Source organism: Phycodurus eques, chromosome 21, assembly GCF_024500275.1.
Source record: "Phycodurus eques isolate BA_2022a chromosome 21, UOR_Pequ_1.1, whole genome shotgun sequence".
In the NCBI taxonomy this organism is placed as follows: domain Eukaryota; kingdom Metazoa; phylum Chordata; class Actinopteri; order Syngnathiformes; family Syngnathidae; genus Phycodurus; species Phycodurus eques.
In genome coordinates, this window is record NC_084545.1 from 8,569,935 (window position 1) to 8,590,454 (window position 20,520).

The following is a 20,520-nucleotide window of genomic DNA, read 5'->3' on the forward strand; positions in this document are numbered from 1 at the left end:
ATTAACCTGAGCACACGGTCATGTTGTCATGGCAACCGCGGCTCTGCATCTTTTCTCCGAGGCAGGGCAGACCACCAAATCTAGCAGGGGGTCTGCTACAGTCTCTTGTGCGATTGGACGACCCAGGGCACCCGTCACACGCTGACCATGACGACCAGGAACTCCAAGAACCATGCACTATGATGATAAAGAATTATATTTAGAATATGGGAGAAACAATTGTTTTAAAATTAGTTCGCAGACAGGACGTTCTGCCCCAAAGTTAAAAAAAAAAAAAAAAAAAAAAAAAAAAAAAAAAAAAGAGTTCACATCCTGCCTGGACAGAAGGTGATGACGGGACAGGGCTGTCTCTGGATTTGAGCGCCAACACCATTGTGTATTTCCTGTTCTCCAGAACAAGGCTCTCCACCAGCTTTGGGTTCGGGACAGCCACAGCTCCTGTAACGGGATACCGACTCTGCCCCACAGGTCCTGGAGCATGGAGTCCACGTAGACCACTCACACCAGCCACCTGATACTGGAAACACAGAGAAGAGGTGATGAATCTCGACCGGCTAAAGTTATCTGCTGCATTATACAGACCACCACATCCCCAGATTTTTAGTCCATTTAATACAGAGACCCGCAGCTGTTGACTCACCTGGGCAGGGGTTTTGGGAGCAGTTAAGCTTCCCTCCCTCACACGTGCTAAAATAAATATGAGATTCCAACATTAATTATGATGCGCTTCATTGTATTCATCACTCTGCATGTGTGTGAATCCTTCCAACCAGTTGTTACACCCATCAGGCGCTACGGTACTATCTCCAGGCTCGAGCCGGCGTCCAGTTGTGAGATCGAGGCATGGGCATTCTTCGTGCTCTAAACAGACCGTTCCATTAGCTGACAAAACCTTTCCCTCTGTACAGTAGCACCCTGGCTCACAAAGCCACTCGCAATGCTGTTCAACAGGAAGAATAACCCCTTTATAATTACCATGATTTATTAGTGTGGAAAACAATGAGTTGAGGTGACTTGTGACCAATGGTTGGGCATGTTTGGAGTGTTACATACTGCCAGGTCATCACAGGAGCGCGGGCAGGATGGTCCGCAACTACTGAATGCTGTGCCTGGGACCTGGGAGCATGGCGCCACTGAAATCACACCATGTCTGTTAAAATAATGTTATCTGACAAGTGTTTTTCTAAAATGCATGGTAGTAAAACACACGAGCCTACCTGGGCAGTGGGCAGTGTTACAGGCTTTGACCTCAGTTCTGAGACCCTCACAGTAATTTCCCTCTCCCTCTGGGCTCGGACTGTCACAGTCTCTCCTCCGGCTCTGAACACCACCGCCACAGGACTTGGTACACTGTGTCCAATTACTCCAAGGACCCCAACTACCATCACCTTGAAGGGGACGACAACATCACAATGACATGTTATGCCATTGAAATAACTTGAGCGACCCTGGTGATAACTATGACCACCAAGGTGCCAAATATGTTCCATGTCTTATTCGTTGCAAAACATTTAAACAGTTTCCTACGCTATTTCTATGAAATGTTCTGACTTTCAGGAGAAATTAACAATACATTCTGGAGGGTATGTATGACACAGCATATGTCCCATGTGTGCAGCGAATCACTAGATCCAGCAGATGGCGCTGTGTTGAAAAAAGCTTGAAATCTTTTAAGTTGTGATCTAGACTACCCAACTACTTCCTGGAGAAACAATATCACCTGGCACAATTAAAGCAGTCAGAAGGATATATTTTGGTTCAGCGGTATTAGCAACATATAAGGCAGCACTGACTTACGATCACATGGAGTGGTGACACAGATTCGGTCCTCGCGGTTAGGCCCCAGACATGGCAGGCCATGGCCGGAGCGCTGAGGGCTAGAGCAGAACCGATATCGGGACTGGATACCTGGCCCACATGACTCTGAACAGTGACCCCAAGGAGTCCACAGGGACCATTGGCCATCAACTATAGCATGTACAGGTTGAAAAAAAAAAAGAATAATAAAAGAAGGAAGAGAGGATCAATCAATCATGTGAAAATTCTATATATCTGAAAATTGTAAAACTGGATGCTATTATTAATTTGAAACAAACAAATAGTCTTCACAATAATAACAAAATAAGATAATTCAAATAAATTCTACATTTATTTTACCATTGCACCTGGCTTGAGAACAGTTTACAAGTCTTCCTGCTTCACATGTACTGAAATACAGGCATACAAGTTCAAGTCAGACACACATGAAGATAAGGTGGACGTAAATACCACATTGTATTTGCTTACCAGTTTTTGCAGTCAGAAGAAATAATGTCTCCTGGTCTGTACTGCACTCCATCAACATCACAGCGACAATCAGACTCCCGGATGCATGCGCCATCCTGAGTACCGACAATCAGGTGTTTGATATCGGCAGTACTTTTTGTATTTACAAAAAGAACCGCAACACTGACCTGTTGGAAAGTTCCAGCTGGACATTGGCAGCCTGGCGTGCAATTCCGACTGAGGTCCATCATGAGGTCTGAACATGACACTGCTCCTCTCACACACTGCTTCCATTCCTGCCCCGGCGGACACACGCTGCCATCCCCTGAAATAGGGATAAGTAATTGTGACTAAATGAATTACCATGTATCTTTATTACAATTGATATTTTATAGATTTTCCAAACTACAAATTGCAAAAGTCCATCGAAATTGTGAGTGAATGCTGACAAAATGTTGTTGTTTTTTTGGACAGGTGAAGTAACAATGGACAACTGATATGCGATTGCACAAGTGTGAACACCGTCTTATAATTGCAGTTGTGGCTGTGTTCAGAATTTAGCAATCACATTCAAACTCAGCACACAACTGCAACCAGATGTATAGCCTGTGATTAACCCCAAATAAAGTTCAGATATTCTAGTAGGCCTTTCCTGACTTTATTTGTTTATCTATTAATTTTTTTAGGACACTGACTAGTATTTGGAACTGTTCATAGGACCCAGTTCCAAAGGGCAGGAAAAACAGCCCTGAAGCATGATGCTACTACCATCATGCTTCACTGTTGGTATGGTGTTCTTTTGGTGATGAGCAGTGTTGTATTTGCACCAAATATACCTTTTGGGAATCATGGGTAGACAGCTCAACCGTGCTTTGTTAGGTAATCATTATATTACCAATTACCAATAATTTGGTAAAAACACACTTGAAATCTCCCAAAACAAAAACACACACTTGAAATTACCCAAACGCATGTGGCAAAATGTGTTGTTGTAAAACAATCGGCAGCTATGCAAATCCTACAAACTAATAGATTGTCTCAACGGTAACACAAAAATTAACCCATTCTAGTTAAGTTTGTATATGTGTGGGTGTGTGTTTCGTACCACATGGCTGCAGATTACAGGCGCTGAACTGTTGTGCTGTCCCGTGGACTCGGATAGGCCCACTAGTTCTGGTCCTATAACCTCCTCCACATGTCACTGAGCACTCGGACCACTGAGTCCATGGTTCTCTTACACCTAGTACACATTACAGATGGCTTAACCTACTTGGTACGAGCTGGATTTCCACATACAGGCACACATGGAAAAAAAAAAAACAAAAAAAAAAACACCAACCCAAAAAATGAGAAACATTTCGGGCAAATATGTCCTCACCAAAACATGGCTCAATACTGCATGTGTCGACTCCAACTCTGGCGCCTTCGCAGGGACGACCTCCAAACTCTGGTGGGGGATTGGTTCCGGAGCGGTAACGCCTTCTCACACCAACATCGCATGTTCGACTACAGGCGCTCCACTGAGTCCAGCTGCTCCAACCGCAGTCCACTAAGAAGTACACAGTTACACACAGGACAACGATGAATGAAAGAGTATAGAAAGCCGTTTGAGCGTTTATTCAATGACCTCGATACTGCTTAACATCCATGTACTAATATGTTTTTTGTCCTCACTAGTAAGACAATTCAGCACACTAGTAAAATGACTAGGCTGCGCTAGTAGAACGACTGTGTCTTACTAGTAATGTTTTTCTACTAGTGTGACCTTGAGCTGAATATCAAGGTTATTGAATAAATGCTCAAAGAGCTTGAGCATTTATTAGAGCAATTATTTGATATCAATTATATTAAGCCATTCGAGCTCATTTTTTTTTAGATCAATGATAGTATTTAGGAAGCAGACTCTTATTATCTGTATGTGTATGTATTATGTTAAATGTAATTTTCTTTCTTGTAAATGGAGAAAAAATAAATAATTTCAAGGTTTCTTTTTCCTAAGCAAGTTACGTTTGTGCAGCCATGTATGGTACATTAAACGCCAAACCTACTCACCAGGACATGAAGTCGTTCCACATGACATTTCTCCATTAGCGCATGTGCTGTTGAAGACACGCAATCCAGACTAAACAATCAATCAGAACAATTTTAGATTAGGCAGCGACGGAATTGGGAGAATACCAGTTGTTGCACGCATCTACAGGTAGCGTTGCCCCAGTCGGGTATTGCTCCCCCTGATGGTAACACGGGCACTGGGATAAAGGCACACAGCTGTCGTTGAGCAAGTAGAAGCCCAGTGCGCAGTAGCAGCCATGGTAACAGGCAGTGGCACACTGCACCTCAGAGGAGGTCATGTCCATACAAACCCGTGGGCATGCACCTCCCTGCTCCTCACATTCAGCTGCTGTCATGTGCGTCATACCTTCTGGGCATACACCTGTAAGCAAAGGAAGGGGAATAATGCTTAAGTAAGAAGTACTGAGATCTATGTTTTAAGAGTATTGGTCATAAATAATCACTTTTTACTTACTTTGACTTTATTATCAATTACAGAATAGACGGGTGACATTAAGAGTGAACTCACATTACGTCACGTTCCTGCTCTGTAACCATTTTTTCCCCCAAGACTGCACCTACCGGCACTGCTGTATGGATTTTACAGCGTTTTGAATTACTTTAAATACTGTACAGTATGAAAACATACATATGGGTTAAAAATTCAAAATTTCAAGCAGTCACAGTGGATTTTATTTTTCTTGGGCTCTGACTGGCTGCCGGTAGCGTCAGATATTCTCGGACAGAACACTTTATTTAAAGGCTTGCGATGGCTCCAAGCGTCCTGCGTCTGCGAAAGATTCTGGTAGTGAGCTGAAGTGCCAGAGCGCCTGACCACTCGGGAGAAAATAAAAATTTGGGGAAGGACAGAGATCTCTTGAGAATGTGAGAGGAGAAGTTCTGTGTTGACTCTCACTGCCTATTCAACTCCATATCTTGGATATTGCTGCCACGGGGGGTATTAACAGCACTTACGTATAGTTGTTGTTGCTGTGGATTTCAGTTTGTCTTATCAGGTCATTTCAGTTCTGTACAGTATTTTCTATCCAGTATTATATTACATATCACCCACTACAAATGGGGGTTCACTGTATTTACATTTAGAAATGTAAATGGACCATTTGCTGAGGATTAGGAACAAAATAATATAATACCTGAGCAGGGATGGGCGTTACAGTCTGCTGTCTGAACGTGTGGGCCGGGGCAGCTTCTGCCCCCATGTTGTGGTGGGGGTGAAGTGCAGAATCGCTCTCGTGTTTGGACACCAGAGTCACACTCGGATGAGCAGAGAGACCACGGAGACCACGCAGACCAGCCACCGTCCACTAGAATTATAACACAACGACTTTTGTTTGGAAAATTCTAATAAGAAATGAGGATGGATGTCACTCATACCTGCACAGTGGACGATGTTGCACGGCTCCTGCTCTGCGCGATCTCCATCACAGCTTGACTGAGGATGGGTGTGGTTGCAGCTGCGGAATCGTCGTCTGATACCCACATCATCTGCATGACGGAAACAGGTCTTGCTGCATTCTGACCAGCTGGTCCATTTACTCCAAACTCCATCTGGTTCTTCTGCATCAAAAAAGAGAGACAGAGTCATCAGAACACTCCCAGTAAAATGAATATATAAAATCATAGATGATGTTGTACGCCACCATAATGCTTTAGAAATAAAAATAATGAAGATTTGACTAAAAGTCAGACTTTCGACTTCAAAAAGTTTCACAAAAACATGAATGTATTCAAACCATTTTATGCGCTAGAGCACTTCCATTTTTCCAGGGCTCTTTGGACAACATGTTTGCTTGTTTCTCTAGTAGCTGAATATGGCAAAAATCATAACAACTCTTTCATCATCCAAGTACTTCCGGACCCTAACTGTATCCACCTGATATAACGTGTGATAACGTCCATTTTGTCTCATCATTGTCAGCTCTTAAAGTGTCATTACTCTCTGTGGGTGTATGAGAATGTGTACCGGTGAGGCACGGGACGGAGCACCGTTGGACTTCAGAGGAGTCTCCTGGGCAGAGTTGCCCTCTGAGGGATCCCGTCTGGTTCACTGGAGCCCTACGAGGTACAAGTATGTTCGAATCCTCAACTTGACAGTAATCAGGGTTTGGATAAAGACATACAAATGCATTTAAGTTGAGACGTCGTCGTCTCTGGCAGCTGTTCACCTGTAGCGTTGTTGGAGGCCGAGCCCACAGGTGACATCGCATGGTGACCATGACGACCAGGCTGACCATTGACAGCTTGCTGCGCAGCTGGAGGAGTTACAGACGACTTGTCCGTCCTGGCACACACTTTTGGAAACAAATATACATTTACGTACAATTTACTGTCCTCAAAACACTACACCACACTAGTATAGTTCACTAGTATCAAATAATATGAAGGAACCGTGAAATAGCAATATTCAGAAGTACAGTGTTACTGACCCCAGCCTAAAAACAGATTTATTTGTTTGGTGAGTACTGTTTTTAAAAGGCCTTTTGCGATGAAGGCTAGGAATAGATCAAACGAAGTGAAAGATAAATAAATAAATTTCACCATGTAGTACAATGGTCCCTGCTAATCGTCTGTCCTGGCTGCAGTTTTTGGCCGTTCCAGTGACAGACACATTGGCTTGCTCTCACACATTGTCCTCCCTGTAGGTACATTCCATTGGGACAGCGGCAGCCTGGGGCGGGGGGTGGGGTGGTTGGGTACAACAACAACTGAATAAATACCCCAATCTGTATTTCGCTTCAATTAGGAGATAAACACTGGCATTGAGTCAGTGCCGGCAGTTTTGACTTTCCAAATCAGAAACTCGAGAATTGCTGCCTAATGCTGAAATGTCTCTGTGAAGCATTCAATCCTCTGTCCATTTAATAAGTATAATAGCTTAGGCTAAAAACAAAAGCACATTTTGAGGTCCTATAAACCTTTTAATCCCCAAATCTAAACTACAACAAAGTATCATTTGTCCTGCTGTGACCCTTCATTTTACACAGTTGACTCTATAATGCTTTTAAAGAAACCAGAAACTGAAATGGATTTCAATACATCGCCGATTTTCAATATCCGAGCTAGCAGATTTTTCATAAATCTTAGATTTACACACATGCCTTGCACATTATTAGAAAGAATTAAGCTAATCTAATAACACAGTACCCATGACTTTAATGAGCATAAGCACTTAAGAAAACAAACAAATATCATCTATATATATATATCATATATCATCTCTGTAAATCTTGACCATGTAATTCCCAAGTCAACTGCAACACATCAGGTGATTTGCATGTACTGTAACTTGCATAAGTGAACACCACTCAAGCAAGTGCATATATTGACCAACCTGGTTTACATTCTTCAGTGCAGTTGTTAGTGAAGCTGTGATGTGAGCATGTAGGTGGGCAAGGCTCGACTCTCCCGGCCCGGCATTCTGCCTCAGACACCAGCACCATGCCATTGACACAACCTGGAGAAATATTTTTTTAACCTTTACAAAGTGTTCATTTTCAATGCACACATAGTATGTTGCTGGTCATAATAGTTTATATCAAATATTAAACTACAGATCTTTTCAAAATGTATTAAAAGCCTGTTTGAGATTCTCCCATGACCCTTCAAAGACCATCAGGTCGGTTTTTGCGGAAACTTGTGCAAAGGTGGTGGAAACACAGTTTCAAGCTCCCTCTTGAACACTGTTACCACTGGTCCCATTAAAAATAAATAAATAAATAAATTGAAAAAAAAAAAACCATTTACGGCATGTAATTTCAGTCCACAAACCTTGTAGCACCTGTGCAAAAGAATGGCATTTTTAAAATATGTTAATTTCTGTGTATTTTTTTGGGTCACAAATTAAGGAAAGGTTATCAAATTTCAGAGGGAAGGAATGACATTTCAGGTTATTCTTAATTGCTCTCAAAATGGGTCAAATGTGAGCGGACAGAATTGCGATATGACCGTACAGCAATGCCATATGAGACGTTGCATTCCAATTCAACCACAGTAAATATGTTATACAAGAATGAGTCACCTGTCTGTGTGCCAGTGTCTTTGGTGCAGGGTTGGCTGTTGCAGCTCTGACTCTGCAAGCTCATGCCCTCACAATTCCTCCCATCATTTTTCGAGGCAGGTGCGGTACAGGTTCGGCTCCTCTGCTTGACACCCCCTCCGCACTGAGCATCACACTCGGACCACTCTGTCCACTCCGACCAGTGACCATCAACTGCAAGAGGCAAAAAGAGAACAGTGATTTTAGGAGTCTGGAAAAGAGGTCGTAGACCTTGGGCAGGATACAACACAGTTAAAAACCTGGGCATGGTCCTGGGAAGCATGCTCGGCTGTCAAATTGGGCTCCACTGCAGGATCCTCCAGGTAGCGCTTCCCTCACAATGTCTCTCTGTCGAAACAGTGAACCAAGACCGCAGGACACACTGCACAGACTCCATGAGGTCCATGAGGACATGATGCAGTCAACTGGAAGATGACAGCATAGAGTATTTTACCTCCATGTCAGTTCTTATTAGTTGTTTTTTTATGATAATGTATTTCATACATACCGCAGTCTTTTTCATCCGAGCCATCCACACAGTCCTTCTGCAGGTCACATCTGCGGTCCAGGTGAACACATTCGCCGCTATTACAAGAGAACTGCTTGGGAGAACAGGGGCTCGGCACTGGGGGGCGCTGCGTAGTCACCGGACTTACTGTGGAACCTAATTAGTCATTGGGGGGGGGGGGAGAAATAATGCAACTTATTAATATGTGACATGGAGTTTTCATAAAAATAGCCATTAAAAACAAAGAAATTCAACCGCTAAAGTTTTTGTCATTTGTTGTCATTTTAAGTGATTCCATTTCACAGATTGTTCATGCGTACCACAGCGCTCTTCATCAGATCCGTCCAAACAGTCCCGCCTGCCGTCACACACCTGAGACGAGTCGACGCAGCCAAATGAGCGGCATGCAAACTGGCCTTCCACACAAAGCACTCTGGGCAAACCCCCATCACGGGGGGTTGTGGTGATCCAGTGAGCTGTAAAATAGAGTGTCTGTCTGTTTGGAAAAAGGTGCATTGAATCATGGATGCAGAACTAGCAACATTGTTTGGTGTCTCTCACGCTTTGTGGTTTGTAAGCCAGGAACTCCAGGCTGGTGCGATGGAGTCAGGTGCAGTCCGGGCTGGCCAGTGGTCGCTTCTCGTGGGAAAAATTTATGTAATTTTCATTTTCATGAATTTTTACCTGACCGTGAAAGATTCAAGACTAGACGGTCACCCCTCACATTTTTCAAAATATTTTACTATATCTTTTCATGGGACAACACTGAAGAAAAGACACTTTGCTACAATGTAGAAGAGCCAATATACAGCTTGTATAAGAGTGTAAAGATACTGTCCCCCCCCCCAAAAAAATTAATAATTCAACATACAGCCATCAATGTCTAAACTGCTGGCAACAAAAGTGACTAGGACATTCATTTGCCACGTCTTATTAAACTTCCAGGGACCGGTATGAGGGAGTCTGAGAGCGGAAACTCCACAAATCTAACACCTGCTCCCCATTTACACATGATAGCTTGTAACACTAATGAGTCACATGGAGGGAAATAAAACTATCCATTTTGGATAGTTTCACTTTGGGGTGTACTCGCTTTTGTTGCAAGCAATTTCGACTCTCTGTGTGAGGGGACATTAAATGTACGCTGCTGTACACTGACTATTATTCCTTAGGGCAAAGCATTTTTTCAGTATTGTCACATGAAAAGCTATAACAAATGTGATGGCGTATTCACTTTTCTGAGATATTGTACATGCCCTTGGTGGGGTGCACATTTGACACTTGAATTTGACATATGCTGAATCTAAATGTCAAGATTATGTAAGGGCAAACAGCTATTTATACCAATGTGTGTCGTGGTAGCTTTCCAAAGTCCAGGTTGTCCTGTGAATCCAGCTGTCGCCACACCGGGCAGAGCACCTCGTGACTTGGTGGTTTTGAGGCCTGGGGCACCTGTTGTTACGTCACCAAGGAAGCCTGGTCTCCCTATAGAACTAGTCTGGTTCTGTAAACCTGGAGAACCTGGGTAGAAGATAATGAGGAAGAAACATGAACGACAGACATAATCATATGTAAACAATTGAACTACTTCACCATGATATCAATTCATTATTTGTACTATTTATGCAGTTTTGATCTGCAAATCCTACATTGATAAGAAAGAAGTGGCATGATTTACACCCAGTCAACCATTTTCAACACCACTTGTCCTTATTAGGGTCACTGATGCGTTGAAACACCCTGGACAAAACATTTGCAAGCACATGTCCAACTGTTCAATGTTTCATTCCTTTACAAACAAGTTGCTGCGTTCTAACAAGGAGCTGAATGGTTAGAAGGTGTTATTTTTTTATTTTATTTTTTATTTTTTCCAAGGATGTCCACTTCTATGCCTTTCTGTGACTCTTCCATTCTCTCTGTAACTCTGTTGCACCAGGAAATGCATTGGTCCGTTCAAAATGTTTAGAGAAGGTCAAATTCAGTTCACTTTGAAAGGTCACGTCACATTTGAGGGACATTGGGAAAGTTTAACCGAAAGATGAATAACCCTAACGTTTTGTAAGTAGTGTATAATGGAGTGTCCATAAATTCTCACCACAATTCATCTCGTCTGTATGATCCTTGCAGTCCAGTCGACCATCACAAAGCGCAGCATTTGGAACGCATTGTTCACTCTGCTGACAGGGAAACTGGCCTGATTTGCAGCGCTGCGGTGTCACTTTCCCACCATCGGGAGGAGACGTAACACTGCTGGGGGTCACCAGCTCATCTGTGGTACAAGTCAAGAAAAACATCACACTTTGCATCAGCTCAGTTTAACAACCAATTTTCCCCAAAGAAGAACAAGAAAACGAGTGAGGGACGAAAACTCCTCACCTCCTCTGCAGCCAAGGATCTCAACACGCAGGTTGAACGTGTGTCTGAACTCCACGGGGATGATACGCAGGTAGCGGGCCCTGACAAGCCTACTGAGCCAGCGGGTCACAGGGGTTCGACCCACCATTCGCACCTCAAATATCTACAGTGCGCCATCATAATAAAAATACTTTTTCAATTATACAAGGTTTTTCTTAGTACATTAATCACATACTACCCATAGTAAGGATACATTTATGCAGTTATAATAATGCGTTTAGTTCCATGCATGGAAATGCAAGTTATTCCTGAACACAAAGTGAAGACAAAGGCATATTAGGCTGTTGAAAATATTGAGTGAAGATAAATGTTCCTTAATGTTTTGATTTGATTCTGTTCAGTATTCCCAATGCATTTGCACGCATGGCAATTAAAGCTTTTGTACAGTGTTCACCGGCTCATTCGCACTCTACTATTCCCGAATTTGCCAATTCAACCAATTTTGGGGGGGACGCTTTCCCCCGTTATTTGCTGAAAATTTTGCATCTTGATGCGAAGGAACTATTTTCAAGTGAACGGAGGAGCTTCATTTAGTCAGGCTATAGCCCTGCCTAATATAAAACTAGTGCTTTACCGCCATATTGTGACATCTATAGGCAATTATGAATCTTTTTGGCAGGGTGTCAATTACTGACTGACTTTTTTCACTATTCACGGTGGCGAGGGAACCCTGCAAAGGATTTCGAGCTTCACTTTCTTTTTAAACATATTGCTATAATTCTGAGCATAATTGCATATATTCAATACCTGAGCAGCACTACCGGGCTTGCCATCCTGTGTATAGTTGGTGAAGAGGCTGCTGTGCAGTGCAAAGGCTAATCTGTATTTCGTGAGGTAACCCCACATGCGTTCACTGCCCTGGGTCACAACCCCTGAAACCCACGTAGGCTCAAGGAAATCGACCTGAAAATACGGTTGGGGGTCTGTAGGCAATGGACTCCATCCAGGCTCCATAACTTGACTGCAAACACCATCAACAAATATATCACTCATCTTTTCATTAATTCATGGCCTTAAAAAAAAGCTATTTAAAAGTAATGACCAGCCAAATTATCACTCACACGTTTGGAATGATATTAAGACGACCAGCATCAGCTGGGTTGTTCTCACGATAAGAGGATGATGTCAACTGACCATAACGAATGCTCCCATCCTCCAGTCCAAGTGCAGATGAGCAGATGCCTAGAAAGATATGTACATGCAGCAGGTATGACATATTGAAGATACCACAGACAAAACCCAAGTGAACAGTGTGCATGGTTTGACACCTAATCAAAAACAAGAACTTACCACGATGTCCAGGGCCACCATCCTGTAAATGTATTAAAAGGCATATAAAGTTCATATTGATGCTTTCAAACTTCATTTTCTATCTAGCTTTGAAAAGATTGACATATAATATGTTATCACATTAAAAGAGATGAAATAGGTTATAAATAAAGTTATGTCCGATAATAGTAGAGTAAATAATGTTTACAGGTTTAGTACATTTATTAGGTACTTTGAATATGTTAGGAGCATCATGATAACAGAGGAATCGCTAGCGTCAGCCACCACCTGATCGCTGGCCAGCTTGAAAGCTAACAGCAACATGACGGACGAATCCAGTAGGGGCCCGACAAGCGGCAGAAAGTAGCAATGAACACACAAAGCAACAGAGACTTTGGCAACTGTACTTACTGAAGGGTGGGTCACAGGAATCCTGGAAGGAGTCCTGCTCGGGGCGGCAGTGGGTGTGTATGGTCTGAATATATGAATATATTATTTGTAAATACATTTGTACTTTGATGTTAAATGCAAAATTTGTTGCCGTTTTATTTATCCATTTTTTTTTTTTAACCTTACCTGTCAGACTGAGTGGTGAGATTCTCATGCAGGTTACAGCCAATTTCATCATCTCCTTTGGGACAGTGGGGAATCCCATCACAACGTTTTCCTGCGTCAATACAGCCCCCTGGTGGGATGCATAAGTACTGACCGCTGGGACACCTGTGAGAAGTTGTGACTGTCGGGTAGGTCTGCGTGCCTGGAATGAGGTCAGAGAAAATACTTGTTGTAAGTTATCAATAAAGTATTGTTGGTGTTACAACTGCAGTACTGTATGGATGCATTTCCTTGAACTTGACTAGAGAAAAGAGTTGAAAATCTCACCACAGTACATCTCATCTGACCCGTCGCCGCAATCATCCACCCCATCGCAGACAACTCCTGACGGGCCAGCTGGCACACATCGACTATTTTTACACTGGAGCTCCTTTTCTCTGCAGCCACCTATTGGTGAGACGGTCGAAGTCGGTGTGGGTAAGGTTGACCAGTGGTAACCTGAATGAGACGAGAACAACAAAGATACTGCTAGTAAACAATTCCAAATTTGGGGCAACGAAGAGAGACTTTGACTTTGTACAAACTGCCTAGCAAGTGGGTGGCCAAATGTCTGATAGCAACAAGAAAAATAAGCTGTCCAATTACACTGATTGTCAGGATCGTCTCCCCCCGGCTTTTGGTGATTCACTACTCGCAAATTCATCTATTCGTATTTATTGGGGTTACACTATTCTCCGTTATTTGATGAAAAATTCACCTGTTTTTATGCTCTTTCTGAAAAGCCCTAAGATGCCACACAATGGAGCCAAAGGCATATCTAATAGAAAAGTAGTGTTTTGGCATCATGATGTTCCTCCACTTCAACTTAGTTTCTTGATGCCAAGGAACTAAGTTGAAGTAAGTGGAGAAGGTTCTATAAGAGAAAAGTAGTATTTTGGTGCCGTCTTTTGACATAGATAAGGTAATATAAACCTTTTTAGATGGAGTGTCAAGTATTCATGTTTGTTTTTTTTTCGCTGTTTGCGAAAGGCCTCTGCTCCGAAGTTAATGTTAAAATATACAAAGCATCCTACATCTACTAACCATCTTCACATCCCATTATCTCCAGACGAAGATAGATGCCGTTATGGAAATCATGTGGTAGCAGGCGGACAAACTGAGCCGACACCATCCTGTCCAATTTGATCTCAGCCACCCCTCCTTCATTGTGGTTACCAAAAAAGACCTGTTGGGACAATGGTACAAATAGTAGACAAATAATTATCATCAAGTCAGTCAAATGTGATTGTCGGACCTTAGCTCTGGGTTGTGCGTCAGTGACAAGCTCTTTGTAAATGTACCACTGTCGTCCATCGAGGCTGAACTGCAGGTATAAACTGGAAACGTATGAGTCAAACACACCACCGCCCTGGGTAAGTACTCCTGGAGAAAGGAACAGTAGGTGTTAACAATCACTAAACAACTTCAATTAGTAATATTTGCTTGACAGCATCACACAGTTACAGTGTAACATGTTGGGAAGAGAGTACGGCCAGGTATTAAGGTGTACCAGTGATGTTGTACGCTTTTAACAGGTCAATCTGTATGTAAGGACTTCGTAAACTGCCACTCTGCCCCTCAGGGCTCCGTTGTGGTAGATCCTTATACTCTTCTGGTTCTGGACTCCAACCCTGCACATGTCACAAATAGAACCTATAATCAAGAATGAACTAAAATGCATGTCATTGCATTCTGTAGGATTAGACTGCTGCTTATCATCTGACGATCTTGCATTTATACTTCAGTCTTTGTGACACGAATAGAGAGTGGCTGGATCCAAGAGCAGTCAGAGGCAAATGTGAAAGGATGAATAGTTTATTGATGAAAGGTAATGGCGGTGGTCTGAGGTGGGTTGGCAGGCGGCGGTGTGGACAGGTGGAAGGCAGTGGTGAGGACAGGCGGCTGGCTTGGCGGCAGGAATTACGTGGATCAGGAACACGGGGGGAATACACACTGGAACAAGGAGACACAGGAGTCAAAAAGGGAACGAGGAATAGGGTGACTTACGGGAGGTAAAAGGGCCATGGTACCACTGAAAGTAACTGCAATACAGGCAGGTTTATATACTGGTGAGGATAAGGCTGATTGGAGACAGGTGCTGAAAACAGACAAGGGAGGGGAGAGAGAGAAAGAGAAAGAGAAAGAGAGAGAGAGAGAGAGAGAGAAAACGCCCTCCCGGCTACAATAATGGAACTGCAGGCAGTATATGACACTTTGCTTCCTTCACACAAATTACCCTACAATGGGACAATGAATATCAAAATACATTACCACTACAATAATTGTACAATAATTGCTGATTTTGGTTCAGTTGTAAACATCCCATAAAACATAACCAGAACCAAATCATAAATGTGAAGCATACAATGAGTGTCCATGATATACAGTATATATTGTACCTGAAGGTCTGTGTGGGGGTCCCATCCATGAAGGCGAGCTGCTTTAGGGGGGTGACCGGTTTGCTGAGATGAGGCCTGGAAACTGGAGGGCGGCAGAAACTGAACACCCAAAGGAGACCAGCACTCCTCTAAAGCAAAAAAAAATTCATAAATAAAACATACACATTAAAAATGGGATCGTGCTAAAACCCTTCTCAAGAAACTGTATGATTGTGTATTCATATGAAGTCGCTGAGCACCAGGAGGGAGTGGGTAGGTGGGGATCAAGGGAGTGATGTCCACTCTTGGTTCGGAAGTCACGGGGGATGGGCTGACTGTTACTGCAGAACTTTCATCGCTTACTGCACATAAAAGACCAAGAAGAAATCACGCGGTGCTGCAATACACACTACTCATATAAAGTTAGGGATATTGGGCTGCTGAAATTTCAGGATGAAACAGAACAGTTGTGAAAAAAGTACTGAAACGTGAAGAGTTGGACATGTGACACAGAAGGTCAAATGAAGTTATACAATGGACCCCACTATTCGCGGAGGATAGGGCCGGACCGCGAATAGTGAAAAGCCGCAGATAATTGACGGCCATTATAATCGTATTGAATTGTATATTCAATATACTTCTCCGTATTTATTTTTTTTAAATCCCAAAGATTCTTGAATAAGCGGGGATAAATCACCAATAAGTTTTTTAAAGAAAGAAACAAAAAAGGCTGCGATTAAGTGAATCCACAGGTGCCGAACTGCAAGTACGCGGGGGTCCATTGTAGTCAATTTTAGGTTCATCCTGAAATTTCACCCAAAAGCCCAATATTGTTTTTGTGATTAGTGTATGCTTTAGTATGTACTTCTCTAACATGTCAAAAATAATGCAAGCATGAACTCTTCCCATTGGCAAAAGATACCAGGGCACATTTAATGAGTGTAACTCCAATTTACCTTGACAGGAACAACATGTGTCTCCCTCTCCCGGTACTAGACGCTGGCCCTACAAAAATTGAGAAATGTGCAACTAACTCAGTTATTAGAGCAAGAAAAAAAAAAAGGTATGGATGAACATGATGATTAAAAAAATTATACAAAAATACAGTGGTTCTTTGAAATGCAAGTTTAATTCGTTCAGTGACCACACTCGTAACTAAAAACACTTATATGTCAAATGATCTTTCCCCATTGAAATGAATGGAAATGGCTTTAATCTGTTTTCCAACACACACCGACCAACACAATTTACAAGAAAGCATTCCAGTGCCTCCACCTTCTCAGGAAGTTGATTAATATTAATGTCAGTAAAAAAGCTTTAATGATGCTCTACCAGTTACTCAGAGAATTCATTCTCACCTTCAATATCACATCCTGGTACAACGTATTCACTAGGAAACAAAAAAACTCTCACATGCAACGAAGCATGCTGGAAATATAATTGGTTCATCACAAACTCCACTGACGCGTCCATATCAGGAGATACAGAGTCCCAATGGCCAGAAAGGCAATTCATAAAACAATAATTCATTACAACTTTAGTTGCTGATCTGCTGCTTTCAGTATCAATGTGTGGTTTCCTTATTTGGGACATTTTGTTTATGTCTTTTTTATTGTATGAGACCTGTCAAAGACACATTTCTTACATCCTCTGTTGTCAGACAAATCAAGTTTCTGCTGCAGCTTCTATTTTCTGCCACCATACATACATAACATTTTTGCTCGCAATTCAAAGCAAAAACAATCCACAGCTCGTATCTTGAATAACTTGTGAGTTAGGTCACTTGTACTTCAAGGCATCACTGTATTTTAAGTTAAATGCCTTGAAATATAAAAGTTCAATAGACTTGTGTCTTACCTGTGGGCATCCGGTAACAGCGTACGGGCAATAGGGGGAGCACTCCACCGAGAGGTTGGGCAAACATTGACACAAGTGGCAATGGTCGGACCTCCATCTATCTCCAACAGCATGGGACTGACCTTGGTACTCACACTCATCACAGGGGTCAGTCTGGCATCTGTGGACACGCCGATAAAGAAAATACATGCGAGAGTGTCAAGTGAAAAAAATCGAGGACTCAAGCTAATGTTGTACGACAACGAAAATGAAAATGAGTTTACTAGTTTTATAGCTTTCAGTTAATTAACTAAAAGATTTCAGCTTGGCGACATCACAGTGAACCCAAACACCCGTTCACATGTTGTTGTTTTTTTAGGGGGTTTGCAGAAAAATTTTATCAGGCCAAAGCACTGTTTGTGACATCTTGGTACCAAGAAATGTATCCTCTGAGTGGTAGTCAATCAGTAAGCCTTGACAGAAACAGTATTATCACCATTATTATCCATGTGTAAAAAAAAGAATCGGTTAAAATAGTAGGAATAAGGACAAGGCTACACACCGACGTGCTTTCCGATAGATCCCTCTGCAGGTTTTCCCATCTCCATGGTTGGTGGGGTTGTTTGGGCTCCGGAATGACCACTGGACACTCTGGACACCGCACGGCCCCAAACACTCCCCCCACCCAGACCATGACGACCAGACGCAATGTACTACTGAGTGATTGGGTCCAAAAAAAAGAAAACGGGGTTATAATGATGAATTATGACGTTTATGTTGAACATGGGGGAAAAAACGAAAGAACACATTTTAAGACCGACCCGCGCAGTCCGGGTTTGGTTGACATCTCTGAGGTCTTCCTCTCTCACAAACGCAAATCTCGCAGTCCACCTTCATCTGCTGACCTGGCCTGTAGCGCATACCTGCCAGCTCACACGCACACTCCTCTGGCGACACACACTGCTGCGTGTGGCTCATTACCTGACCCTCTGGACACCAGCAACCTGGGAGAATACATTACAATATGCAACATGCAAAAAGATATATTATTAAGAAGAAGATATCTCCAAGTGGATCCAGGGTGCCGCCTTGGAGTGACCTGAGAAGCAGGGTGCTGTGGGATCACAGGTGGTCCTGCTGCTGATGTGGGCACAAGACTCTGGGCAGGGGGAACAGTTGTGTCTCACCAGGCCTGTCGGACAGCTGCTGTTGGAACAGCCATCCTCAGAACAAGGCTCTGAAATGGAGCCAAGCGGACGACGTCAAGTTCAGTGTTTGCTGCATCGTTATTTCGGTAGCTACACTACTCACAAAAGGTTCGGGATATTGGGCTTTCGGGTGAAATTCCAGGATGGACCTAAAATGTGCTCTTACCTTTCCAGGCAAACTTACTTTTTGACCTTCTCTAAAATTTTGATTTGACATATCCAAGTGCTCAATGTTTCAATACTTTTTGCATAACTTGCTGTTCTCTAACAAGAAGCTGAACAGCAAAATTCACAGCAGCCCCGTAGAAAATGAATGGATGGATCTTACTAATTTCCAAGCTCAGGTTAGATGTTCCTGGGAGCTGGAAGCAGTCTCGACCTCCGTTTTGAGGCAGGATGCAGTCTCTGTGTCGGATTTGCACTCCTCCGCACTCACTTGAACAGTCTGACCAGTTCACCCATGGAAGCCACTGGCCGTCCACTGGTTAAGACAGATAGAGACAACTTTTATTTATTTAGAATATTTATGCTTTCACAACCTTTGAACATATTCTGAAAAAGTAACTCCACGTCCATACCAGGGCAAGTGGTGTTGAAGCATTGCTGCTTCTGGACATCCTGACCCCGACAGTGATGCAAAATGTCTCCTGAAGGGCAAGATCGGTGCCTGCTCATGGAGCCTGTACCGCAGGTGGTGCTGCAGGGGCTCCAAGAACTCCAGGAGCTCCAGCTTCGACAACCTTGCTCATCTGTGGGACCTCCGAGTGGTGCTAATGAGGCGTCTGGGCAATCTGCTACAATGTTGCACATCTGCATAGTAAGGTAATAAGGAGTTAGGTCACTGCATTTCATGTACTGTTTGTGATGGTGTCCTATACACATGCATGTACAAATGCACTGCATTCATGAGTAAACAGATGTTTAGCTCTGTAAAAAAAAAGTTTATTATTATTGATTTTTTTTTTTTTTTAAACACACCAGTAAAATCATTAAATGGCTTATATGGATCACCAAAAACTTAACCCACCCCACACACCCTCTCTTCCATCCTCTGCCCACAGACAGGAGGCTTATAAGCATCTGGTGCGGGACCACCAGGTTTCCGGAAGCCGATAGACTGTTAAACTCGCACAGTGTTCTGTAGCCCCGACATCAGCCCTCGCCCATGCCCCCATGGGTAGTCATCCCTGCACGATGAACACTTTTGTCTTTCACAAGTACAAAGGACCATGCACATATCATGTTCATATTATGTGCGATTCAAGCTGATTGCATTTGTATTTCTCCTGCGTCCATGTCATTGATGCATTTGCACCTTTGCACACATTCACCACTGCAAATAATTACATGTATCTTTTTTTTATCATTGTTTTATCTTCTTTTCTTATTTGATTTATACTCCACAAGTCTTGAGACTTATTGGGCTAATCTAGGACCTCGGGTGTTGAATTTTGTGCCATATTATGTGTAAATGTGTGCTGGTATGACAATTAAACTTCTTGAATCCTTGAATGTAAGCCAACTCTTTACAGCACAGGTGTCGCATTCAAGGCCCAAAGTCCAGACCCAGAGCGTCACCTTCTACATTTTTATGGCCCGCTGAAGCAAATAAAGTGTGTCGACTTCAGGTTTCTTGCTAAACGCAATTTTTCTGTTTGAATTTTGCTCGGAAACCTGTACCTAAATCACATTTCTTTCACTTTTAACAGATATTTCACCAAATCCCTTCTTAACACTAATCCTACAAATCTAACAGTAGCTATATACTTTAATATTCTGTTGTCATAATTTTGACCTTTGATTTTAAATTAAATTTATTGGTAAAAATATACAGTATATAATGACAATGAAATGTAGGGGTGTTGTGTTGTATGCGTTATAATATGATGATTATCCTGGTATCTGAGTTTCACAGTCACAACAGTCCTCTCGGAAACC

At 42.7% G+C, this 20,520-nt stretch overlaps 1 protein-coding gene across 1 annotated transcript in view; it reads right to left on the bottom strand.

The window, feature by feature from the left end:
* sspo (SCO-spondin) overlaps positions 1–20,520 on the bottom strand; it is a 74,348-nt gene that overhangs the window by 28,762 nt on the left and 25,066 nt on the right. The window contains 46 exon segments of the mRNA XM_061667054.1: positions 7–177; positions 317–517; positions 641–687; positions 771–940; positions 1,054–1,133; positions 1,218–1,388; positions 1,798–1,968; positions 2,158–2,207; positions 2,287–2,381; positions 2,454–2,590; positions 3,371–3,505; positions 3,644–3,814; positions 4,318–4,364; positions 4,444–4,699; positions 5,472–5,642; positions 5,713–5,895; positions 6,302–6,393; positions 6,504–6,629; positions 6,877–7,006; positions 7,670–7,792; positions 8,357–8,548; positions 8,635–8,799; positions 8,883–9,038; positions 9,203–9,358; positions 9,444–9,521; positions 10,215–10,403; positions 10,936–11,151; positions 11,259–11,400; positions 12,045–12,258; positions 12,359–12,479; positions 12,588–12,609; positions 12,966–13,041; positions 13,143–13,323; positions 13,449–13,619; positions 14,205–14,346; positions 14,416–14,543; positions 14,671–14,791; positions 15,560–15,687; positions 15,799–15,900; positions 16,495–16,543; positions 17,396–17,555; positions 17,937–18,087; positions 18,196–18,378; positions 18,474–18,611; positions 18,911–19,063; positions 19,161–19,392. Of these exon segments, the coding sequence (XP_061523038.1) occupies positions 7–177; positions 317–517; positions 641–687; positions 771–940; positions 1,054–1,133; positions 1,218–1,388; positions 1,798–1,968; positions 2,158–2,207; positions 2,287–2,381; positions 2,454–2,590; positions 3,371–3,505; positions 3,644–3,814; positions 4,318–4,364; positions 4,444–4,699; positions 5,472–5,642; positions 5,713–5,895; positions 6,302–6,393; positions 6,504–6,629; positions 6,877–7,006; positions 7,670–7,792; positions 8,357–8,548; positions 8,635–8,799; positions 8,883–9,038; positions 9,203–9,358; positions 9,444–9,521; positions 10,215–10,403; positions 10,936–11,151; positions 11,259–11,400; positions 12,045–12,258; positions 12,359–12,479; positions 12,588–12,609; positions 12,966–13,041; positions 13,143–13,323; positions 13,449–13,619; positions 14,205–14,346; positions 14,416–14,543; positions 14,671–14,791; positions 15,560–15,687; positions 15,799–15,900; positions 16,495–16,543; positions 17,396–17,555; positions 17,937–18,087; positions 18,196–18,378; positions 18,474–18,611; positions 18,911–19,063; positions 19,161–19,392 (6,493 nt within the window).